General features: G+C 43.7%; 1 protein-coding gene across 2 annotated transcripts in view; it reads right to left on the bottom strand.

Moving 5' to 3' along the window:
- Positions 1-19,644, bottom strand: part of CRYBG3 (crystallin beta-gamma domain containing 3) — a 148,842-nt gene that overhangs the window by 21,247 nt on the left and 107,951 nt on the right. For both annotated transcript variants that reach the window (XM_070406050.1, XM_070406052.1), the window contains exons 16-17: positions 17,729-17,838; positions 11,875-12,001 (exon numbers count right to left, since the gene is read on the bottom strand). In XM_070406050.1, the coding sequence (XP_070262151.1) occupies positions 11,875-12,001; positions 17,729-17,838 (237 nt within the window). The remainder of the gene's footprint in view (positions 1-11,874; positions 12,002-17,728; positions 17,839-19,644) is intronic.

Genomic DNA, 19,644 nt, shown 5'->3' with positions numbered 1-19,644 from the left:
GGGACCCATATGTCCGCAGGCTGACGCTCTATCCACTGAGCCAAGCCAGCTAGGGCTGAAGAACTATTTTAAAATCATATTTTTCTGATGCATTTTCAAACACGAAAGTAGGAAGAGATGTGAACTATTAATAGTATTTGCAACTGAAGATACCATAGTAATCTCAACTATCCAAGGACAATAAAAACTGACAAAATTTAATTACAATTTGAGATTGACAAATCTCTTGGCCTCAGTACATGCCAACTTAGAAAATAGCCAAGCATTCGGGGCCAAAGACTCTTCTTAGGTGTCAGCAGTAACGGGACATTCCTCCTGGGTCAAGTCTAAGCCATGCGAAGAGGATACAGCTTCTAAAGGGAGGATGTAGTTAAGCAAAAATACTTGAATACATTTTGTAAATGGACTTGCAATAAGAAAAAAAGAAAAAAAATCCTCATTTTCTCCTCATCCCATAAACTAAACTAATATTTTAAATGACAACAGTAGTAATAACTAACATAATCCCTTATCTATAGTTCTGAAATCCTAAAAGCTCTAACACCCCAATTATTTTTCCTAATTCATTTGGCAGCAAAACCTGACCTGGATAAGTAGAAGACTACTCATAATATTTATCCAGCTTGTGTAGCTATAAATATATTTTGCTATAGAAATAGCAATGTGTTTAATTATGGGGTGCTGCCCAGAACCTTTCTGGGAGTGTTTTCTTATATGCCATACGTGAACCGCATGATTGTTTAAAATATAAAAAATTCCAACTCCCAAAATACATTCAGAAAAGGGGTTGCAGAACTGTATTCACTCATGCATGGGGGCCAGGGGGTGGGGGTGTCCCTCAGCCTGGCCTGCACCCTCTCCAATCTGGAACCCCTTGGGGGATCGGGCCTAAACTGGCAGTCGGACATCCCCCTCACAATCCGGGACTGCTGGCTCCTAACCGCTCACCTGCCTGCCTGATTGACGCCTAACTGCTCCCCTGCCGGCCCGTTTGCCCCCAACTGCCCTCCCCTGCTAGCTTGATCGCCCACAACTGCCCTTCCCTGCTGGCCATCTTGTGGTGGCCATCTTGTGACGATGTTGCGGCAGCCATCTTGTGATGACATCACGCGATGCCACCTAGGATTTTATTATATAGGATCGTTGTATCTAGTTGTATTAATAAGCAAAGCAGAACAGGTGCAGCTGAATTTTTTTTTAAATTAAATCTTTATTGTTCAGATTATTACAGTTGTTCCTGTTTTTGCCCCCATAGCTCCACTCCACCCGGTTCCCACCCCCACCTCCGCCCTCACCCCCCACCCCCACTGTCCTCATCCATAGGTGTACGATTTTTGTCCAGTCTCTTCCCACATCCCCCACACCCCTTTCCCCCCCAAGAACAGTCAGTCCACTCCCTTTCTATGCCCCTGATTCTATTATAATCAACAGTTTATTCTGATCATCAGATTATTTATTCACTTAATTTTTAGATTCGCTTGTTGATAGCTGTGTATTTGTTGTTCATAATTTGTATCTTTACCTTTTTCTTCTTCTTCCTCTTCTTAAAGGATACCTTTCAGCATTTCATATAATACTGGTTTGGTGGTGATGAACTCCTTTAGCTTTTTCTTATCTGTGAAGCTCTTTATCTGGCCTTCAATTCTGAATGATAGCTTTGCTGGATAAAGTAGTCTTGGTTGTAGGTTCTTGGTATTCATCACTTTGAATATTTCTTGCCACTCCCTTCTGGCCTGCAAAGTTTCTGTTGAGAAATCAGCTGACAGTCGTATGGGTACTCCCTTGTAGGTAACTGACTTTCTTTCTCTTGCTGCTTTTAGGATACTCTCTTTGTCTTTGGCTCTTGGCATTTTAATTATGATGTGTCTTGGTGTGGTCCTCTTTGGATTCCTTTTGTTTGGGGTTCTCTGCGCTTCCTGGACTTGGAAGTCTATTTCTTTCAGCAGGTAGGGGAAGTTTTCTGTCATTATTTCTTCAAATAGGTTTTCAATATCTTGCTCTCTCTCTTCTTCTGGCACCCCCATAATTTGGATGTTGGTACGCTTGAAGTTGTCCCAGAGGCTCCTTACACTATCTTCATATTTTTGGATTCTTTTTTCTTTTTGCTTTTCCGGTTCGGTGTTTTTTGCTTTTTCGTATTTCAAATCTTTTACTTGATTCTTGCGATTCTCTAGTCTGCTATTGGAACTCTGTATAATATTCTTTATTTCAGTCAGTGTATGCTTAATTTCTAGTTGGTCCTTTTTCATAACCTCGAGGGTCTCACTAAATATATCGGCGGTTTCTAGAAAATTCTTGAAAAACCTTAGAAGTGTGGTTTTGAACTCTATATCTAGTAGTTTGCTTTCCTCCATTTTTGTCGTTTGTGACCTGTTTCTTTGTCTCCGCATTTTTTTATGCTTCCCTGTGTTAACAGAGTGGCTTTCTGTGCTAGGTGTCCTATAGGGCCAGGGGCTCAGCCTCCCCAATTGCCTGAGGTGGACACTCTTGGTGCACCTCCTTGTGGGCTTTGTGCACAGTCTTGTTGTAGTTAAGCCTTGATTGTTGTAGGTATCACTGGGAGGAGTTGACCTCCAGGCCAATTGGTTGTGAGAATCAGCTGTGTCTGCGGTGTGAGAACTTCTGTGCTGGAGACACCCTTCTGGGGCAAGACTTGCTTCAGTGGGGCTTTGGTGCTCACTGAGTCTGCCCCCTGCATGTGTCCCTTATGGATCTGAGGAGTTGTAATCTGGATGGTCCCACTCTGACCACTGGGTACACTGGCTCTTGGATTTCTAAGGAGGTGCTAATTTAGCCTCTGCCTGAGGCTACCCAGCAGGAGCTATGGAGAGATCTGCAGATTCTTCTTCTTTGTTTGGGGTTTGGAGGTGCCCAGATGAGGCCCAGCTGTGAAGCAATGCAAGCTGCTATGGGGCCTTGGGTCTTCTTTTGGAAGTTCTGGGTCTCTCTGACCCAGCTGCAGTTTGTTAGGTAATTTTCAGATTGCAAAGGGCCAGGCCTTTCATATGCAAAAGCCTCTGCACACAGCTTGGGTGGGGGGGGGGTCTCAGGGGATCAACAGGGCGAAGCAAGGAGCTATGGCTGCTCCTACCCTAAGAGGCCCTGTGTCTCAGTGTCCCAGTAATCGCTGCAAGCACCTTTGAGAGAAAGCCACCCTCGAGTTCAGACCCACGCCAGACAGTCCAGTTTCTCCCCGTATGAGTCTGGGTCCCCAGAGACTCGCCCAGAACTGGAGTTCAGAGCAGTCGGGAGCTTCTGACTTCCTACCGATTCAAAAAGATGACCGTGTCCTCAGTTGCCGCCCTTTCCACATGCTCCTCCGTACCTCTGCACTTTACTTTCGCACCTCCTCTGAGTCTCAGTGTGCTTTTCTCTTTCCTTCTAGTTGTAGAATTTCCACTCAGCCAGCCTTCCTGTGGTTCTGGATGATGTCCATTTTGTCTTTTAGTTGTATTTTTGAAGTGGTTGTGGGAGGCAGCAATTTCCGGTGCTTACCTATGCTGCCATCTTGGTTTCTCGGTGCAGCTGAATTTTAATTCCCACTCCCTAGAGCAGTGATGGCGAACCTATGACACGCGTGTCAGAGGTGACACGCGAACTCATTTTTTTGGTTGATTTTTCTTTGTTAAGTGGCATTTAAAGATATAAAATAAATATCAAAAATATAAATCTTTGTTTTACTATGGTTGCAAATATCAAAAATTTTCTATATGTGACACGGCACCAGAGTTAAGTTAGGGTTTTTCAAAATGCTGACACGCCGAGCTCAAAAGGTTCACCATCACTGCCCTAGAGGTAACCACTGTGCTGAAGGTGTGAATCTTTCCAGTGCATTACTAATGGTTATGTGTCCTTTGTTTTTAAATTTCATAGAAATGTATCTTACTGTACATTTATCTTACTGCAACATCCTTTAGTAATGCATGCAGCTCATACCTTCACTCACTGTAACTCCGGTATTGCATTTCCTCATACGAATGTGCCATAGTTTGTCTCATCCATCAATGCTGCAACAAACATCCTTATTTTTCCTCTCCCCATCACAACTGACACTCCTTCTACAAGCTGTGAATGAATAATCCCACTTCTGTAGCACTGATGTCCTCAGATTTTTAAATGTTTGCATCTAAAGTGAGGTAATATGACCTAATTATTGTTTTAATTTGCATTTAGTTTATCACTAGTGAGGTTTAATACCCTCTGAATGTCCTCAGCCATTTTTTCTCTCTTCTCTGCCTATTCATATCCTCTGCCAAGTCTGGAAATAGGGTTTTCTTTTTTCTCATTTGATTGGAAAGATCTTTTTAAATATTCTGTACACTAAACCTCTGCAAGTTATAAGGGCTTCAAATCCATTCTCCTAGTCTGTGGCTTGCTGACGTAAGCTGAATAATTAATATTCTCTCACCTCTACCCCCAACCCCCCAAAACGCCCACATCCTAATCCTGATACCTGTGAATATGTTACCTGACTTGGTCAAAGGGACTTGCAGATGTGATTAAGAGATAAGAATCTTGAGGTGGGGATATTAGTCTGAATTATCCAGGTAGGTCTAATATAATCACAAGGGTCCACTTAAGAGGAGGGTTAGAGATAGAAGACAGAGAGAAGTTAGAGTGATGCACTTTGAAGATGGAAGAGGCCATGAGACAAGGAATGCTGGGGACCTCTAAAAGCTGAAAAAGGTTCTCCTGTAGCATCTTCCAGAAGAAATACAGTCCTGCCAGCAACTTAATTTTATCCCAGTAAGACCCTTTTTAGACTTCTGACCTCTGGAACGTTGAGACAGTTTCTGTTGTTAAACCACCAACTTTGTGGTAATTTGTTACAGTAGCAATAGGACAATAATACACATGCCTTTTACTGACTTGTACGTTTTGTGATTAAACTCATCCCACTACAATATCATTACGGTAGTTTCCTATGTTTTCTTCTAAGTTTAAAGTTTGTTTTTCACATTTAGGCTGCCATTAATCCATCTGAGGAACTTATTTTTATGTTTGGAGTAAAGCAAGATCGAACTATCTTTCTTTCCATGTAATGGGCCAACTGTTTCAACACTATTTGTTTAATCCTATATAATAAAAGCCTAATATGCTAAGTATATGGCTGTCCATTCAACCAATCAAAGCATAATATGCTAATGATATGCTAAGGCCACCTAACCGTTTGCTATGATGTGCACCCATCACCAGGGGGCAGATGCTCCGAAAGATAGGTTAGCTTGCTGCTGGGTCTGGCTGATTGGGACTGAGTGAGATGGGCTGGACACACTCTGGAGCCCTCCCGCAGTCCCTCCCTGTCTGGTCACCTCCTGTGTCGCTCCCCAGCCCTGATCATGCACCGGTGGGGTCCCTTGGCCTGGCCTGCGCCCTCTTGCAATCCGGGACCCCTCAGGGGATGTTGGAGAGCCGGTTTCGGCCTGATCTCAGAGGCCAGGCCAAGGGACCCCACTGGTGCACGAATTCGTGCACTGGGCCTCTAGTAGTTCATAAACAGCACCGTTGTAATGCTGTTTCCAAGTCCCATTACTTATGTAGGTCAGTTTCTCCTATGCTGTTCCATTCCACTACTCTGTGTCTCTTTGGTACCAGCACCCAGCACCTTAGTTATTAGGCTGTATGATGAAATATGTTTGGTCGGACACATGATCCTGCCTGTTGTTCTTAATATCTTGGCTATTTTGGACCCCTATTTTTTTTTCAAATTAACTTTAGGCTAAGCTCATTATGTTTGCTACCCTCTAGAAATAGACAAGTGCCCTGGCTGGTTTTTCTCAGTGGTTAGAGTGTTGGCCCTTGGATCAAAGAGTTGTGGGTTTGAGTCAAGGGCACATACCTCAGTTGTAGGTTTGATCCCTGGCACACTGATGTTTCCCTCCATTCCTGCTCGTTCTTTCCCTCCCTTTCTCCCTCCCTCCCTTCTCTCCTCTGTATACTCCTCTTTATCTTATATAAAAACCATGGGTGGTGTTCATCACATACAGACTAACAGCCGTGGCCCAGAGGAAGGAAGTCAGTCCTACAGGGGTTGTTTTGGCAACAGCTGAGCCCTCCCCTAAGCTGTTTCCCGGAGCTGTTTCCTGTAAGGGCGGAGTTTGAGGCAGGAACCCGTCCTGGGAGCATGGAGGCAGATCTTTCTAAAGTGTGCTGCACCAGCACGGGGTGAACCTGAGTGGGGCGGCTGAAAGGCTTAGAAAAGACAGACAAGAGAATGAAAGCCGGGTCTTGGTGGGACGCTGCTTCTCTGAGAGACAGCAACCACGCCCACAGCCATGCCTCTATTTTATAGCAGATGCTACGAGGCAAAGTAAGGCGTGACCAAGATGTTTACAACATTCTCCTGGGTTTCAATCCTACTCAACTACATGCACCTGAACTCTATCAAGCCTACATCACTCAGGCACGTGGGGCCACGTGTTTGGACCATAGATTCAAGCTTACAACTACAGCTGTTGGCTATAATTGTGCTGGGAGGGCCCTGCCCTCCAAGCTGGGACTTGCACGTGGCAATGAGAGGACTGTGCCCTCTCATCAGTCCAAGGCTTGAACCTGTCCAAAACACTGTAGCGGCTCCCCACAATGAAGTTTTAATTCTGTTTCTTTGTTACTAATGTGGCCCCACCCCATAACAAAGAAACAAAGAAAAACTTCCCCATCGAATTTCTGAATAGTATTACTACTTCGGGCATGCCGTGTCATAAATTAAAATTGAAAGTGGGTGCAATCATCATGCTATTGAGAAATCTCAATAGTAAATGGTACTACATTTATTATCAAAAGATTACAACCTAACATTATCGAAGCTGAAGTATTAACAGGATCTGTAGAGGGAGAGGCTGTTCTGATTCCAAGAATTATTTTGTCCCCATCTGACACTGGCCTCCCATTTAAATTGAATTGACGACGGTTTCCCATGATGCCAGCATTTGTGATGACTATTAATAAATGACAAGGACAAACTTTAGACAGAGTTGGCATGTTCCTACCTGAACCTGTTTTTGCACATGGTCAGTTATATGTTGCTTTCTCTCGAGTTTGAAGAGCATGTGATGTTACAGTTAAAGCTCTAAGTACTTCATTCCAAGGGAAATTAGTCAAGCACTCTGAAAGTGTTTTCACTCTTAATGTGGTGTACAAGGAGATATTAGAATAAGTTTAATCACTTTATCAGTCATTGTTTGCATCACTGTTGTTTTCATATCATGTTTTTGTCGTTTTTATATCATGCCTCTGTTGTTGTTATATCCTTTTGTTACTGTTTATTAATAAATTTATATATTATTTTCATAAACATTTTACTAATTTCCTTTCATCTCTCACACTTCTATCATAGAGAAAGGGCAAATAGCAATATTAAAATATCTCTGCTCATTAATTCCCTTTAAAAAAAATATTTTATTGATTTTTTTACAGAGAGGAAGGGAGAGGGATAGAGAGTTAGAAACATCGATGAGAGAGAAACATCAATCAGCTGCCTCCTGCACACTCCCCACTGGGGATGTGCCCGCAACCAAGGTACATGTCCTTGAGCAGAATTGAACCTGCGACCCTTGAGTCCGCAGGCCGATGCTCTATCCACTGAGCCAAACTGGTTAGGGCAGGGGTGGGCAAACTTTTTGACTCGAGGGCCACAATGGGTTCTTAAACTGGACCGGAGGGCCGGAACAAAAGCATGGATGGAGTATTTGTGTGAACTAATATAAATTCAAAGTAAACATCATTACATAAAAGGGTACGGTCTTTTTTTTTTTTAGTTTTATTCATTTCAAACAGGCCGGATCTGGCCCGTGGGCCGTAGTTTGCCCAGGGCTGGGTTAGGGCAATTAATTCCCTTTTAATGTGCACGAATTTCATGCACCGGGCTACTAGTATATATATATATATACACACATAGACACACACACACACACAAACAAACAAACCAACGGGAAAAATATCCTCAGGTGAGGAATAAAAAAAAAAAGAAAAAAAGGACAAAAGTTTCTGTAAGAATTTTGCCTGAAATTGTATTAATTTGGGGGAAGACCACTTTACAATATTGGGTTTTTTCATCTATAAAAATTTATATCCCTCCATCTTTTATGTCCTTCAATAAAGCTTTTATAATGTTCCCCATATTGAATACCCTATGGTTGAACTGCTATTTATCTTGTATTCTGCAACTTAAAAAAAATTCATATTAACCCTAATAAATTATCTGTAGTAGCTACTCTACACAATTTTGTTTCTTCCTTTCTACTTTTTTTTTGGTAGTTTTAATCTTATTACTGTGGCTAGGACTCCAGAATAATGTTGACTAGAAGTGGTGAGAGTACAGATCTTTATCTTTTGCCCGAATTTAAAGGCTAATGCTTCAAATGTCTCATTTGGAAGCTGATGTTTACTGCAGATTTCTGTTGGCTTTCCTTTTCAAAATGGACACAATAGTTAATACTATTAAATATATGTGGGCTCGGCTGAAAAGTCAATAGTAACCAAACTCCTCCAGACTTTATAAATCACTGCTTCCTTTTTATTCTGTGGCTGGACTTCGTCTTCTATTCAAAGCTGCACACCTTGTGCAGTGCACAGAATGACTGCCAATTCCCATTTCACTTCTTAAGATCATTTATGTCATCACTGTTGTAATTTCATTTGAAGTTTTTCTACAGCCTCTGATGATGTTTCTTTGGCTGTGCCTGCTCATAGCTGCCAGGATTGGATTATTACTTCAAAGGAGGCCGATTTCCATGCCCAGCCACGAGGATACACTACAGATGCAACGGTGGTTGGTTGCTCCCACAGAAACATGACAAAAGAGGTTACCCCAACACTACCAGGTCAAAAAATTTCTATTTAGGTTTTCCACCCACCTCCAGCTCCTAACCCACTGTTTTGGGGACTGTTATATAAATAGTATAATCCTATTGAAAGCTAACACACCACCTTATTCCCTCAGACCACGTGAGTCCTGAGGCTGGATATATTCTTCTTCATTTTCAATTAGCAATATTCCCAAAACACATATTTGCAACAAAGCTGAAGGCTGTCAGAGGTTTGAAAATACCTGTTCTAATGGTTTATTTACGAGCTAACTGAGTCTAAAATAAGTGATTTGCCCAAGGTCACCTTAGTGAGAAGCACAATAATAAACTATGCTCCCAGCTTTCTTCACTGTAAAATGACGCACCCATGGACCTCGGAATCTCGCATGTCGGCACGACTAGCAATTAGCCTGGAGCAGTGTTGCTGCAAACACACTGATCTTGTTTAAAGATTAAATCTTCAGACTCCTCGCTACTATACCATTACGACACTTACATTAAGTCACAGCATGCCGGGGAATGCCAGCTATACACAGGCAACACCCTCAGAATTCTATTTTAATAAAAGCAAAATCAAAGGATCAGTTCATATATATGTAAAGTCAACTCAATTGGACAGACATATTTCCTAGAATGAATCTACAATCACAGTAGACTGTGGCATAGAAGTGGTATTAACAAATACAGAGGAAAAGGTGTGTCAACCCCTAAGGGAGAACATGGTAGGAGGAGAGGGGATGCGGAAGGAATCAGAGGGGCAGGTTAGGCTGAGTATACTGTGTGTTTTCCAGGGAAAGGTAGTGCAGAATCTAGAGAAAGTGAGCAGGACCCCGGGGTGTGGGAGAAGTCTCTTGTGGAGAGAGCTGTCCCAGGTAAGTGCATCTCAAGACATCTACCTCATTGTACTCAATCTATGCTCAATAAAGAACCTTCTGATGACTAATTCAGTTTCTGTGTTCTTCAGAGAGACAGCAAAATGCTCCAGACAAAATTCTTAAGCATTCCCATCATTGGAATCCACCTGATACAAATTACCAGCTGACCTTGTGGTTTACACACCAGTCTCCAGGTCTGATCAACTCGGGCCTGGGCCTCCAGGGTGAGGCATGGTTGACCCCATCAAGGAAACGCTACCTGCTGAGGCCTCCTTCTAATCCCTCTGTGGGTCTTTGCTGGGATGCCAAACCCACCTCATATTACTTCCATTTTTCACGCCAGACCTACTGCCTAAGCACATTTCAACAAAACTTTTCAAAGATTTAAAACATGCCATGCAAAGGCATTAAGAAAATGAATGTGCTGTCCTTATATAAACTGAGTATACTCTTTCATCAGCTCTTGGAGTGAAAAGGCTATAGCTCTCAAATCCTTCCCAGGAGGCACCTTCGCCTACCCTGCCCATATCCCCCTGAGCCAAAACGGGGACGTGCAACCGCACAACTTACATAAAAACAGTTCTCTATTTTCACTACTAACTTAAATTATTATTTTTCTTCAGGGATGTAAAATAACTCTAACTGTTCAAAGAAAAACAGTAATACTCATTAATTTTGACTGTTTCTAAAATGCCCTCCTTAGAAATTAGTTGGCTTAGCTCACTGAATTAGCCCTACAAAATTACTATGAAAACTCCTTTCCCAGGACGTGTGGACTACTTTGCAATGCCTTTTCAATAATGGGAAAGAGTTACCAGCCCACATTCTTTTTAAAAAATATATATATTTTATTGATTTTTTACAGAGAGGAAAGGAGAGGGATAGAGAGTTAGAAACATCGATGAGCGAGAAACATCGATCAGCTGCCTCCTGCACAACCCCACTGGGATGTGCCCGCAGCCAAGGTACATGCCCTTGACTGGAATCGAACCTGGGACCCTTGAGTCCGCAGGCCGATGCTCTATCCACTGAGCCAAACAGGTTAGGGCCCACATTCTTTTTTCTACCAGTTTTCCTCCTGCAGACAGGAAGCATCAGTAGCCACTTAATCTTTCCAAGTTGGTGTCTAAGGGGCCACTGAGAGAGACCAAGGATTCTATTTCTATTGTTGGTTTGCAGCCAAGACTCTATTCTTAGCCTGATACCAAGAATACTCTATCCAGGAATGCCTTGTGAAATAAGACTATACTGCTTAGCCTGGGACCAGACCCTGAGCATGGCCGTCATCCCTGAAGCCAGTTCCGGCTGAAGGTCTGATGGCTCCTGCTGCTGCGAAAGGCTTTAAGTCATCTCACTGTTAATCTCTCTTGGACCAAATGCTCCCAGGGAATCACCGTGACTAGACACTGTGAAGATATTCCAGATCCTCACATTTCCTTTGCATAGACCCTACTAACTAGGAGGCCAGAACTGACATCCCAGTTGTGGTCCTGTTTTTCTCATGTTTAAAATCTGAGTAAATATGATAGGAGGCAGAAACACTTGCTCCATAAATGTGGGCCTCCAAGGTGACCTAGATAATTCTGCACACACCACGCAGGAAAGCCCTATTTTCCCCAAAACAAGGTTTGAAATCAATACCAGTAATGGGCCATGCCCTACAGTAACATTGTAAACCTGAATAGCAGAAAAATGATGTGATTTATGTAATAATAAAAAGATCAATTATTTTTTTCAGTAGCTATAACAATTAAAACCATGATACCAATAGCTAACATTTATCAAGTGCTCACCACGTGCTGGGTATTTTACAAGCACCATCTTATTTAATATCCCAGTGTCCTTATAAAGTTATTGCCTTTTATAGGTGCGAAAACTAAATAACTTTGTCAATGTCACCCAAACTGGTTAAAGTATCAAACTGGGATTTAAACCTAAGCCTATGTTACTCTAGTTCCTGAGTTTAACATTCCTGTTCACAAAAAAAAAAAAAAAAGAAAAAGAAAAGAAAAGGAACATGTCAATGTTACATTTTGGTTGGATTTCATGAGTGAATCTTGATTTTTATAATCCACAATTAAATTATTCAACTTTCTATATTTGCCCATCTATTGTTTTTTCTCATTCTCATTCATGGTAATTAAACTGAACAAGAAAAGGTCTTATAATTATGCATTCAGCAAAGTACTTACATAGTCAATGGGCTTGAGGGACTTGACTTCAGATGTCGGGCAGCCACAAGAAGTAAGGTCAGCATAGAGCCCTTCTTCTAACACACACTGGTTATCAGATATGTCCTCTTGGTAATACAGGAGCCAGCTGCAAACACAAGCAGTGAGACAGTCCATCAGACTGCATCAGCCTCCAATGTCGGCTCATCATTGCGCTGTGTATGTGCACTGGGGCAGGGGCATGGCATTGAAGTCATGGTGCTGACCAGCAGCAAATGCCCATCACCACTTTAAAAAACACAGCTACCACTATCATTTACTGCTTACCATGTGCTAGACATAGGCTAGTACCATATATATATATATATATATATATATATATATATATATATCTATATCTACACTAATAAAAGAGAAAAATGGTAATTGGCGTACGACCGCTACCCTTCCGATTGGCTAATCAGCGTATCCTTATGCAAATTAACTGTCAGCCAAGATGGCGGCCGGCAGCCAGGCAGCTGGAAGCGAACATGAGACTTGCTTGCTCCAGTGACTGCAGACTCCAACGTTCCCCGCCTGACTTGACGGACTCTGAGCTGGCAGTTTGAAACATTCTAACAAATATAGCCGGCTGGGATCTCAGAGCTGAAGTTATACATTGTTTCGATTACAGAACGGCAAACAAACCAGCAGCGGAAGCCTCAGAGCTAGAGCCAGAGCTAAAGCTGGCCCAGAAGAAAAAAAAAAAAAGAAAAAAAGGAGCGGTTGGGAGCTTCAGTCAAAACCCCTAGCCTGAAAGCAGCCCTCAGCCCCTCACCCAGACTGGCCAGGCACCCCAGTGGGGACCCCCACCCTGATCCAGGACACCCTTCAGGGCAAACCAGCCGGCCCTCAGGCCTCTATCCTATATAGTAAAAGGGTAATATGCCTCCCAGCACAGGGATCAGCGGAGCCACGAGGCCTCCTGGCACCGGATCAGCGTGACAGGGGGCAGCGCCCAAACCCCCTGATCGCCCTGCGGCTCTGTGTGTGACAGGGTGTGGCGTCCCAACCCCCTGATCGGCCCTGCTCTGTGTGTGACAGGGGGTGGTGCCCCAACCCCCCCCGCCCCCCACGGGCCCTGCTCTGTGTGTGACGGGGTAGAGCCATAACCTCCCCATCGGCCCTGCCCTGAGTGTGACAGTGGGGGCGCCCCAACCCCCTGATTGGCCCTGCTCTGTGGGTGACAGGGGCGGTGCCCTAACTCCCCTATCGGCCCTACTCTGTGCGTGACAGTGGGGGCGCCCCAACCCCCTGATTGGCCCTGCTCTGTGGGTGACAGGGGCGGTGCCCTAACTCCCCTATCGGCCCTACTCTGTGCGTGACAGGGGGGAGCTCCCCAACCCCCTGATGGGCCCTGCTCTGTGCGTGACAGGGGGGAGCTCCCCAACCCCCTGATGGGCCCTGCTCTGTGCGTGATGAGGGGGGGGGGCAGTGCCCCAACCCCCTGATTGGTCCTGCTCTGTGAGTGACAGGGGGCAGCGCCCCAACCCCCTGATTGGCCCTGCTCTGTGCATCACAGGGGGTGGCGCCGCAACCTCCCCATTGAACTTGCCTTGAGTGTGACAGGGGGCGGTGCCCCAACCCCCCAATCAGCCCTACCCTGAGCGTGACTGAGGGTGGCATCGCAACCTCCCAATCCGCCCTGCTCTGTGCATGACAGGGGGCGGCGCCCCAACTCCCCAATCAGCCCTGCTCTGAGCCCGACCAGGGGCTGCACCTAGGGATTGGGCTTGCCCTCTGCCACTCAGGAGCAGGCCTAAGCCAGCAGGTCATTATCTCCCGAGGGGTCCCAGACTGCGAGAGGGCACAGGCCGGGCTGAGGGACCCCCTCTTCCCCCCCGAGTGCACAAATTTTTGTGCACCGGGCCTCTAGTATATATATAATATAATAAAAGGCTAATATGCAAATAGATCAGTCGCTATGACACACACTGACCACCAGGGGGCAGATGCTCAATGCAGAAGCTGCCCCCTGGTGGTCAGTGCGCTCCCACAGGGGGAGTACCGCTCTGCCAGAAGCTGGGCTCATGGCTGGTGAGTGCAGTGGTGGTGGCGGGAGCCTCTCCCACCTCTGCAGCAGCGCTAAGGATGTCCGACTGACGGCTTAGGCCCACTTCCCACAGGCCTAAGCCGTCAGTCGGACATCCCCGGAGGGCTCCTGGACTGCGAGAGGGTGCAGGCTGGGCTGAGGGATGTCCCTCACCCCACCGAGTGCATGAATTTCGTGCACCGGGCCTCTAGTGTGTGTGTGTGTGTGTGTGTGTGTGTATTAGAGGCCCGGTGCACAAAAATTTGTGCACTTGAGGGGGGGTCCCTCAGCCCGGCCTGTGCCCTCTCGCAGTCTGGGACCCCTCGGGGGATGACTACCTGCTGGCTTAGGCCTGCTCCCTGAGGGATTGGGCCTAAACTGGCAGTCAGACATCTGTCTGGCAGACCGGGAGCCCTCGGGGGATGTCTACTTGCCAGTGGGGAGCAGGCCTAAGCTGCAGTTGGACATCCTTAGCGCTGGTGAGGAGGCGGGAGAGGTTCCCACGACCACCACTGTATTGGCAGCCATCAGCCTGGCTTGTGGCTGAGCAGAGCTCCCCCTGTGGGAGCGCACTGACCACCAGGGGGCAGCTCCTGCATTGAGCATCTGCCCCCTGGTGGTCAGTGTGTGTCATAGTGACCAGTCATTCCCAGTCGCTCTGCTGTTAGGGTCAATTTGCATATTACTCTTTTATTATATAGGAGTGCCTGGCCAGCCTGGGTGAGGGGCTGATGGCTGTTTGCAGGCTGGCCACAGCCCCTTCAGAATAGGGGTTCCCCCTGGGGTGCCTGGCCAGCCTAGGTGAGGGGCTGATGGCTGTTTGCAGGCTGGCCACAACCCCCAGCCACCCAAGCTCCCATGGAGGCTGGTTGGAAGCAGGTATCTGGGATTTATTTGTCTTCTATAATTGAAACTTTGTGGCCATGAGCGGAGGCCATAGCCTGCTCAGGGCAAGTGGGAAGCTTGGCTTCCTCCATCGCCCGGGCAACCAAGCCTCCTGCTTGCTCCAGCTCCATGGCTGCGGGCCACCATCTTGGTTGGGTTAATTTGCATATAGTCGCTCTGATTGGGTGGTGGGCGTGGCTTGGGGCATAGCAAAGGTATGGTCAATTAGCATCTTTGTCTTTTATTAGTGTGTGTGTGTGTGTGTGTGTATGCTATTTCACCATGTCCTCAAAAATTCCATGAGATAAAACCATATATATATGGTTTAAATAAATAAATAAATAAATAATAATAAATTATATATAATAATAAATAAATAAATAAATTATATATATATATATATAATTTATTTATTTATTTATTTTAAATTCTCACCTGAGGCTATGTTTTTTATTGATTTTAGAGAGAAAAAGAGAGTGAGGGAGGGAGGGAGGGAAGGAAGGAGAGAGGGAGGGAAGGAGGGAGAGAGAGAGAGAGAGAGAGAGAGAGAGACCTGGGATTGAACCTGCAACCTAGGTATGTGCCCTGACCGGGAATCGAACCTGCCACCTTTTGGTATAGGGATGACACTCCAACCAACCAAATCACACTGGCCAGGGCATAAAACCATATTGTTAAAGGCAACACAATGAAGTTCAATTTGCCCAAGGTCTCCCCAACTTATCAAATGATAGAACTGAAATTTGAAAGACAATATCTGCTTTAAGCTAATGACATTAACTTCATTTAGTGCTTGCAAGTACAAACCTCTGGGATCAAATTGTAGTGATTATTAAGCTCTTGAACACATTAGAAGTTTTTTTGGGGAAAATAAAAATTTGTATCCTTGTTTAACAATGAGTGTGTCCTTCAGTCTAGGTGGGTTATAAGCTAGACTCCTAAAATCACACAACAGTATATAAAGTCTGTTACCTCCACACCTGACAGCTAATTAAGATGATAAAAAAGAAATAAACCCTTCAGAATCTTGGATATTGAATTATCGTCACAGTCAATGGGCTTGAGGGACTTGACTTCAGCAATCATCAAAGCTTGATTAAGAAATGTCCTTTTGAAAGGATGGAGCTAAGGGATTAATGAATTGACTGTTACTACTTCAGTTTTGATGTGTTTAAGTTGCAACCTACATTTTAAGATCACCAGAACTGTAGTTTGGCTAGACCAAGTTAACTTTGGAAAACCACAGAAATGCTCTGTGACATCGTAACTTACTGTCATATCTTCTATGTAATTAGCAATTTATAGCCAACATTTGTCAAAGGGTTTCCATGTGTCAGGCATGGAGTAAGCCTTCTATATACATTATTTATTCAGTCCTTGTAAGAATCCTTTGAGGTAGGTATTATTATTATTCCTCCTTTACAGCTAAGGAAACTGAGGTTCAGAGAGATAACCCAGTATGTTTAAGATTACAGAGCTGGAAGTGATGGGAGTGGCTCAAATCCAGCTCCTTCAAGCATTCCAGGTACTGAAGCAATCGCCATGGTTCCTGTATTTTTTCCTTAATGAAATGGTTTTGCATGTTTAAAGAGATTAAAAGAAGGGTATTTCATGACATGTGAATATTATATACAATTCAAATTTTAATGGCCATAAACAGTCTCACTGGAACCCAGACATGCCCCCCCACCCCGTTTATGTATTGTCCATAGTACCGTTGCACTACAGTGGCTGTGGAGTATCTGGGGAGCAGCCTGTAGGGCTCACAGATGAAAAAGTTTGCTGACCCCTGGTGTGGAGGGTAAGCTGAGTAAATGTTGGGAGAGGAGAGGATGGGGGCAGTGTAAGGGCAGACTGGAGGATGGATAGAGAAAATGAGATGAGTTGATGGTAAATCCTGGAAGACTTTGAACATCTGACTGGTATTAGAAAGTGGCTATGGAATTTAAAGCAGAGTAGTAAACATATTAAACTGAACTTTGGGGCAAATAAATGGGCGATGATTGGTTTGTGGTAACCAAAGGAAGTAATACAATACTGGAGCGGGTTGATTAGGAGACTGAAGTTCCTCAAATGGAAAACAAGAGATCCTAGTCTCTACTGGTTCAGGAGAGAGAGGAGAATTGATGAATCCAAGGTTATCTTAAAGAATGAATAAAGTGACTTTGATGAGTTATTAGGTAGATATTTGATACATAGAGATGCTACTCAAATCTACACTTAAAATTAAAATGGTAAATTTCATGTTACGTATATTTTACCACAATAAAAAGACAAAACACACACACTCACTACAGTGAAATATTATACTCATGATGTATCTATTATCAATTTATCCATGCTAAGGATTATATAGCTTGAGAATTATACACAATTTCAGATTTCAGATACATGTTAGAAAGATCCAGTATGTTGCTGCAGTTGGGAGAACATAGGACTTAATAAAAAACAACCAAGCCACACTGGGCCTGACATTCGGTTGATCTTGGGGAAACACTAACTCTGAACCAGGACCTGCATCTATGAAATGGGGATGATAAATACTCTAAACAAAAAATTTTTTCTTTAATTTAGGAGTCTTATCTGAACAAAAGCACTAATCTTTTTATAGCACTCTATTATGCTACACAATAAACATACAATATAAACACTCAAAATATTTAGAAAATAATGTAACAGTAAGAAAAAATCACCCAAATGTTCCCGAAGCAGGCTAATTGGCATCCTGCTTCTCTGTTACACAATGGCTCATAACAGGAGTTGGAAAAAGTTAATATAGGCTATTTAGCAGTCCATCAATGAATAAAAACATTTTTATTTCACTGTGTATGCAAAAAATAATACAGGTCAAATATCTGTAAATTTTAAAGAAATTTAGCTGTTAAACAACAGTAAAAAACACTCAATAAGTATACTTACCAGCCCCGAAGAACTTTGAAAGAACATGGAGTGAATGAAGTCAAATCAGAAATTTCTTCGGTAAAATCTACACATTCACCTTGGAACCCTGGTTTACTGAATGCTTTGAGCTAAAAAACAAACACAACACAACAATTACACAGAAAACAACTGTTTGATATAATCACAAAAGCAAACTTTTAGTTTCATGGCCTTATAAAAAATTCAGTGAAATATTAGAGTCATGATGTATCTATTATCAATTAATCCATGTTAAGGATGACATTTCCCTAAAATTCACATTTTATTCCCCATACATGTTTTCAGGAATGTCATCATGTATTTACCTTTTTCATCTATCTCTTGCACAAAATACTGGGCACAGAAGCCCAGAAAACAATTCTACCTATAAGAGTAAACCAGAATCCCTCCTCCACTAAGATGTGGTCCTTATCCATTGTATCAATTATTCTCCCCTGTCATGACACTACGGGTATGAAATAATAAGCACTTTAGTGCTAAACACAAAGGAGATTTGGATTAGTATGAGGGGTGGCTGATTATGCCTCTTCCCTTTCCAAGCCTTCAGGATCCACAGTTAATGAGAGGGAGGAGAGAACATGAGCACACACCCACAGTGCCATGAGCTGCCTGTGAGAGTGGAGATGATGATGATAGGATTAGTCAGTGGAAGACTTATGGTGAATAGAGACGTCCGTGTCATGCATTTCAGGGTACAGGATTCAGTTTACTGATTAGACTACCTTAAACTTAATTCCAATAATAAGTTCCTTTAGACCAGAGATACATATCTGCAACACAAGTGACCCTGGATCTGTAATAGGTGAGACAAAATTAATGAGCCCTATAAATATTCCATAATCCACCAGAACCTTGAAATGCCATGGCCCACAGGTCCACCCTGCACAGACAGGCCTGCGCTGGGCTAAGAATGCATCACAATGAACTATCTGCAGCATTGCCCTCTCTGCTGCTCTCGAGGTCATGGAGAACAAGGCTACTTTGAGCATCAGCTGTTCACTTTTTCCTTCTTCTCCAGGGCCCTCTTAGAGGCTGATGGTCTCTGCATTCTGAGGAATTCTTTCTTGACCATGTCATTCTGCTTTGGCCTTGCTTAGTCTTTCAAAGATCAGCCAAAACCTGGGAGGTGAGAGAACCAATTCCTCTGACCAACTGCGGCTTGCGCAACACGACTTCCTATTGTGAAACCAGGCTGTATTTGGAGCATTACAACTAGGAGCTGTGATCCAGCAAGTTTCTACCACGGTCCTTTTGGTGCACACAGAGGATAGCAACAAAAAACAAGTCCAAATGAGACAGACTTCTGGAATAATTTCCTGTGTAAGAACAATTTTTCATGTCCAGGGAAATTGCCCCTAAATTCCTTGATAAGAGCATGTATTTTGGATAGTGGTTTTTCAGAATATATAATGTTTTTGATTTAAGAGAGAGAGGGAGCGGAACATCAATGAGAGAAACACCAATCAGTGCCTCCTGAACGCCCCCTACTGGGGACTGAGCCCACAGATCGGCCATGTGCCCAGACAGGGAATCGAGCCAGTGGCCTCTCCTTGCATGGGATGACATCCAACCACCTGAGCCACACTGGCCAGGGCCAGGCTGTATATTTTAACTTAAAGGTTTATAAAACACGAGTCTAAAAGTAAATCACATTTAACTTAAAAAAATGTAATTTCTCCTATATGTAGATATTACCTCAATTCACAATAAGAACTGAAAAAGCCACATGAGAACAGAGATCATGGCTGTTTCATTCACAATTGTATTTCCAGTTTGTTTAATTATTTTCATATTGTTGAACTTATAATTTATACTTCAATGTTTCACCATGAAATGTCAAGTCCTGGATAACTGACAATGCAAGGTAAACATACTTCAGATGATAGGTATAGTAG

Source organism: Myotis yumanensis, unplaced genomic scaffold, assembly GCF_028538775.1.
Source record: "Myotis yumanensis isolate MYYU_CA2020_CCGP unplaced genomic scaffold, mMyoYum1.0.hap1 SCAF_2, whole genome shotgun sequence".
Taxonomy (NCBI): Eukaryota; Metazoa; Chordata; class Mammalia; order Chiroptera; family Vespertilionidae; genus Myotis; species Myotis yumanensis.
Note: the sequence above shows the minus strand (reverse complement) of the source record. Positions and strands in the feature narration are given on the sequence as shown.